This window comes from Cariama cristata, unplaced genomic scaffold, assembly GCF_000690535.1.
Source record: "Cariama cristata isolate BGI_N322 unplaced genomic scaffold, ASM69053v1 scaffold9667, whole genome shotgun sequence".
Lineage (NCBI taxonomy): Eukaryota > Metazoa > Chordata > Aves > Cariamiformes > Cariamidae > Cariama > Cariama cristata.
Window position 1 is genome coordinate 1 of NW_009624921.1, and position 6,698 is coordinate 6,698.

The 6,698-nt window shown below is 42.6% G+C and overlaps 1 protein-coding gene across 1 annotated transcript; it reads left to right on the forward strand.

Moving 5' to 3' along the window:
- Positions 1-708: 708 nt before the first annotated feature.
- Positions 709-5,384, forward strand: PARP16 (poly (ADP-ribose) polymerase family, member 16; the record flags this gene model as incomplete). Its single annotated transcript, XM_009703383.1, has 5 exons — positions 709-846; positions 1,649-1,855; positions 2,992-3,163; positions 3,900-4,041; positions 4,666-5,384. Coding segments are annotated over 5 exons (804 nt in total), but the record flags the coding sequence as incomplete, so codon positions are not given.
- Positions 5,385-6,698: the final 1,314 nt, after the last annotated feature.

Consider the following 6,698-nt stretch of genomic DNA (forward strand, 5'->3'; position numbering starts at 1 on the left):
CTTCGAGGGGCTGGTGAGTGCTGGTTCCCCCGGGCCGGGGGTGGATATCCGAACCGGGAATATGTTGTGCTACCTTTGGAGTGAGAAAACAGCCTTGTGGAAAGGGCTGGATAGATGGGGGAGCCCAGGCCGAGGGCGCTTGGGCTGTTCTGGGGGAGAAGCAGGCGAGGTTGTCCTCTGAGGTGAGGGCAGCGGCGCCTCAGGGTTACGAATAGAGCAGAATGAATTGTTCATCCGGTCACAGAACCCAGGTTTTAAAGTACATTCGGGATTCTGGCCAACAAACCCACACGTGGAAACTTCCAAATCTTGTATTGGGATACAAAGCGTTTTAAGAGCTTGGTCTATGCGAAATTCAAATTAATTTTGAAGGGTTTGTATTTTCCATGGCCTGAACACCCCCTGTGTTTATCTGACTGCAGATAACTGCACTGTGACGGGTTGTTTTCTTTCAGGAGCTTGTTTGATTATTGTTGTGTGTACCTTACAGATACTGTTGGCAAATATAAATATTTCCTAACTTGTCTGCTAGTTGTTCTTAAAGTGACAAACTTTCCCACAAACTGGATACAAATGCTTATATCTCAGAACAGAAACTGCTATTCAGTTTACAACCTATTAGACTGAAACATTGTTTTGTTTTCACTAGAGGTCTCTGTTTAATCATAATGAAAAGAAGGAGCTTGTAGTAAATGCCTGGCTTGTTAGCTTGCAGATACCAACGCTCTACCAAGCATGAAAGAACTTCTGGATTCTGTTCCAAACACAGAGAAAAGGACTTGGGATTTGTTTAGTTGGATTTTATCATCTAAGGTCTTCATGATACAAAGTACTAAGAAACAAGAGGTAAGTTCTGAATTCTGAAAGTCTTTATTAGAATTTGTCTTTTAAGGCAAACTTGCACTTCAGAGAGATTTTCTCCTGCCAGAGGTAGTTGGTTATTGTAAGAGCTTGACAGTTCAACATTAGTGCATTTTTTTCTGTATATAGAGAAGTTTGGGGGTTTTTTAATAAAATTCTCAGGAACGCTACTAGGAAGAAATAGTTATCACTGTCAACAGTCGATGATGGTCAGTGATTGTAGTTGGTTCCTCCTGTTAATGTAGCATGTACCTGCATGTTCTAGACCAAGATAGTCCAACTCAGGTGTCATGGAGCTAGGTCCTGCTTCTCACTGATAAAGACAACTTTGCACTTCTGCAGACTGCCCCAAAAATTGAAAGGTTGAGAGCCACTGAGGTACTTCTGTAACAGGGATCAAAATAGTTGTAAAGATTAGTAGCAAGATGAAAACAACTTCTGTTTTCACTTTTTTTCCTCTTCCAAGATCAGCTGATGGATATATCATCTTAGTAGCCAAAGTTGCCTGATAGGATTGTGATATTGTCCTTACATCATCAATTAATTCATAATCACAGTTCAGGTTTTTTCTGGAAAGAAGAACTAGGATTTAGCTTTGATAGTAAGAATCTGTCAAAATTTTTACTGTCCGCTTACTCCTTCTGAATTGTGACAGCGTTGAATTCTAACGCAGAAAGCATAATCAAAATACATAAAGCAATATGAAAGACTAAGGGACAGTAAGCAAAATTTCCAGTGAGTAATCTAACCCCATAAACTAACACTTATATTCATTCCTTTTTTTAAGTACGAGAGGATCCAAGAACTCACAGGGATGTCTGGGGCTGCGGTTCCTGCGCCAGACTACCTCTTTGAGATCGTGTATTGTGATCAAGTGAATGCCAAATTTGCAGAGACGAAGGGAGAGCGGGACCTCATCTATGCCTTCCATGGGAGCCGCCTTGAGAACTTCCATTCCATACTGCACAACGGCCTGCACTGCCATTTGAACAGGGTGAGGCTCCTGGTATTTGCACCATCTTCTGTTGGTCACTTGCAGCTTGTGACACTTTTTAAAAATAGGCCCAAATTCCTTCAGGGGTATGAAATGTGCTGAATATCCTACACTGCTCTTTCCACTTCAGGGTAGGCCTTTGTGGGCGATTGGGTTGGATTTTGTAGTGCAGCCTGAGGGTAGAAACTGGAAGTGGCACAAAAGCCTTTTCTCCAGTGTGACAAATTACGGCTATCCTTTACTTCTTTGTAAGGAAGTGTAATGCCTCTGAAAATGCTGGCCTTTCGGACAGCCTGCAGCTGCAAAGTGCCTGTGCACAGAGGAGAAGGATAGTGGCCCAGGCAATGTAGAGATTCTCTCTTTCTGCCTGGCCTCAAGTTTAGATCAACTAAGTTTTAGGTGCTGCTTGCAAATGGAGTCTTCTTTAAATGGCCTGGTTAATGGAGACATCTGGTAGGATTTGCACCTCTTCTGATTTCAATGGAAAGGCACTCAGGACGCCAGGCTTTTTGTGTCATCTGCAAAGCAGCTTTGACACAGCAGCTGCTTAACCTTGCAGTCAACCTGGACTATGTTTTTCCCCCACATTCTTTATAAGTAATGGCTTATCAGGTACAGTGGACTTACTGGATTAGTAATTTTAGCCAGAGTGGCAAATCCTCTGATTCAAAGTTATTAAAACAGTTATATTTGAAAAGAATTCACAATTGAAAAGTAGTTCCCTCTTTTCTAGTAAAGCGTGGATTTAAATGCAAGTAAAACCTTGCCTTGTTTGTGGAGGACAGATTATTTGAATGACGGCAGTCTCAATAAATCAGTGAAATGCCTCTAACAGCAGTGCAGTCATGTTGATATAAAATGCTTAAGCTGGCAAACTAAATCCAAATCCGGGAAGGCATGAATCTGTCCACACCAAGGGCTGTGCCAAGCAGCTAATTTGAGGGATGGGAGAGGGCAGCTGCCCCACCCGAGGAAGTTGTGCCAGGACAAAAACAGTGCATGGACCAGGCCCAACACAGGTCAGAAAAGCCTTTCTTAATTTACCTTCAGAAACAGAACTGCCAGTCTGAAAGTAAAGAACACTGGTTTATAGCTTGCGCTACAGGATTTTAGGATATATTTCTGCTCCATTTCAGACATCCCTGTTTGGTGAAGGTACCTATCTTACCAGTGACCTGAGCCTGGCTCTCCTTTATAGCCCTCATGGTCTTGGTTGGCAGCGAAGTGCCTTGGGCTCTATCCTTAGCTGCGTCGCTGTTTGCGAGATCATTGACCACCCAGATGTAAAGTGTCAGGTGAAAAAGAAAGGTGAGTCTATGGCAATAATAACTACATGTAGTTCATCTCGTACTTCGCACTTCTCGTAGCTCAGCTTTGTGCAGTATATGCAGTGTGGATACCCTTCAGCAGAAACTGGCTGCAGACTCCTTTTCCGATTGACCCCTCAACAAATGCACAACAGCCTCATTATCCATGAAGCTTCTTTTAATATAGTATATTTAAGGGGTAGGAAATATTTTGATGACATCATTTGTTTTTCCTAGTTTCAGTAGCATGATAAAATCACGTTCCATAATGCCTGATCATTTCACCTGTGATGGTGGAAGAGAAGCATCACAAATGTATCAATAATGAGCTTTATTAGATGCCTAGGAAGCCTCTGCTCAGATTGTCCGTCTCCTTTGACTGCTCCCTGCTTGCAGGGCTCAATCAGTCCTTCGATGTTTTTCTTTCCCTGTTAATATTAGCAGCTCCTCAAGCAGTGTGTGGGAGACCTGCCTCCTTATCACCCTGCTCTGGGCCGTAATGCCATCCATACCAGGGATGACTAGGAGTGGTATAGCCTCAAACAAACTTTTCAGTCTATTCTTGGATGCTAAGGGATTCGGGGGAATACCAAGGCTAGGTCTTTGGTTATCTCATTCCCACTCTTGTGGGAGGGTGTGGGTCGGTTGTTTGCTTTTTTACACTTCCTTGAAGTTGTGCATCTTTTTTTGCTTTTCTGTTCCCACCAAAAGACCTCTTCTTTTCTCTTCCCATTCAGATTCAGAAGAAATAGACAGAAAGAGAGCAAGAGTGAAAAACAGCGAAGGGGGTGATGTACCACAGAAGTACTTTGTTGTCACAAACAATCAGCTTTTACGAGTTAAATACTTGCTAGTATATTCACAGAAACAGCATAGGAGGTAAGAATCCAGCTGTCTAGAGTGATGAGCATGCTACAACAGCCAGATAAACACATCTCATTTTTGAAAAGGAACACAAAACAAGCAAGCGAGATATGCTGCACTGCCAGAATTTGGTTTTAGCCTGTTTCCTGTGGAAATAAGGCTTACACCATCATGTTGCCTCTGTCTCACTCTGACACTCCCAGGCTCAGCTAAATTCACTTTTTCACCAGACCTGTAAGCACTTACTATCTTTGAGAGCTCTAATAATCTGTTTGTGGTAGGAAACAGAGAGTGAAGCTCTGATGAGTGCCGCTGTTAAAACTAGGGCAGTTTTAACTCTGCCCTTGTCTATGTGTGAATGTGGCAGCATTCCCCCAGCTAGTCAACAGGCATGTCCAGGCCCGGCGGTCACAGCTCCAAACCACAGAGAAAGGTGTGAACATGGGGAGAAAGGGCAGGATTGTGCACGGACACTTAGGGAAAAGGGGTGGGGAATCAGGCTTTGTTAGTTACAGGGAGTGCGGAACAACTCTGGTTTTATTGCATTAGCTTAATCATTTAAAATAACAAAACCTAAGATACTCTTTGCCAAGGTATTCATGCATCTCTGACAGAATTCATGCACTTTTCCCTTTTCAGGCCTTCTAGTCAATCTTCCTGGTTTTACACCCACCGTTTTGCTGTAATGATGATGCTGTACCTACTGCTGCTAATAGTGATAGGGGCCAGCAACTCGCCAACCTTCATCTACTACTGGCACAGAATGTTTGACTCGGAGAGATGAATTGGCCGAGATGATAAACTGTTATTTTCACCATGTGCCTTAATAATAGCCAATCTACAATGCACTGCATCTGTTCCAGAGCTCTGGAAATAAAGGTGCCTAGAGCTTTCCAGTTCTGTCACCAATATATTATCCTCATGGCATCTTTCCATTTATTCTTATTTCTGTGTTCCTGTGATTCATGAGGATGCCCAGTACAACTGAAAAGGATCACAATGATGCGGCTTAGCATGAACCAGTTGTTAAGGGTCCAGGGGAAAAAGTTATTTAAAATTAATGAAAACTAAGCGTGGAAGCACTCAGGTGTAACTGTTTTCTGTCAAACTGTGGTATGTTTGCACAAGTTGGAAAGGAGGGTTTTTCTGTATGTCAGGCAAAGCAACCTGTAGGGAGTCTTATCAGTTTGTTTTCAGAAACTGAAATTAGTGATGTTTAGCATGTATCAGTGCAGATGGGATCACTTTTAAACTTTTAAAACCAACCTTGGCTTTGGCCAGGAATTTTTACATTTGAGCATAATGACTGTAAGAAAACAACAAGAAATAAAACAACCACCAAAATGGAAGAAGTTAAATGGTTTCTAGTGTGGTTTTTTCGCCCCGTGTGGTTTAAGCCCAGCCAGCGACTAAGCACAGATCCAAAACGTAGCCCCTATACTAGCTACTGTGAAAAAAATTAACTATCCCAGTCAAAACCAGCACAAACATCTACAAGGTTTGTGCTGCCAGCCATGATTTATCTTGTCCTTGCCTGGCATGCAGATCAGACAAACTCAGGTCCTTCAGCATCGATACGGAGTAAGGATTACTCCTGTCAAACTGCCTTCCACTTGTATTTTCTGCACCAAGGAGAGGGAGGGCAAAGGGTTCCATTTACGCTGCCACCTGACAGGCTTTTTGGGGTTGGGCCTGCCGGGGTTTTGGGATCTGGTTCAACATTTTTGCCTCTATTGAATTGTTTTCAGCCTCCCTTTGCAAACAAATGGACTAACAAGGAGTAACGTGCCAACTATCTCCTGAAACACTTGTAAGAAACGGAGTAAAACAGCAGCAGAACTGGTCGCGTTGTATTTTATGTCTGTGAACATTTGTAGTACAGCTAACATCATGCAGACTTAGGCCTCCACGTGACAACTAGCGCACAATACTATATGTTTGTAAGACACTGTCCATGCTGAGTTCTGACAAAGAGGTTGAGTTTTCTATGGTCAGAATTATGGCAGTTACGCTGTTTGGGAAGTGCTGGTGCGAAAAACCTCAGTCTCTCTCAGATTCATCTTTTCTAATCTCGAAGGAGGGCATTTTAGGGGGTGGCTTGAAAACACATATATAGGTATGTGCAAGTGACTCGTGTAACATAAACAGGGTAACACTTTTCCGCCTCTTGTCCAAGTCCTTTGAGTTTGCTGTTGTTACAAAGCTACCTACGACTACCTGAAACTGAAAAAGGCGCAGAGGACTGTCCTCTGATGAGTGACTGGGCGTGGGATAAACCTGATGAAGAGCCCAGGGATTCTAGGTGAAGAAAAGCTAGGTGTGTGCCACAATTCACGCTTGCAGTCTGACTTTTAGTAGTAGACTTGATAAACGCACGTTTTCATTGCACAGTGAACCCTAACCACAAAAAAAAAAAAAAATGACCGCATATTTCCAGCAAATGAGTCTATGATTACTACCTTATTAAATATTTCAAAGAAAATCTCTTCTTTCTCTGATGTTGTTCTGGTGCCTAATTGCCAGAAATAATGATCTGGTAATCAGGTTTTCTAACCCAAGACTGAGAACAAGTTCATTTATAGCAACCTCTCTTCTTGGTGGATGGAGCTAGAAGCATTTATTCCTGTTAATTTTGCTGCCAGAAAAATTTATTTATTTGCCATACAGCTTGC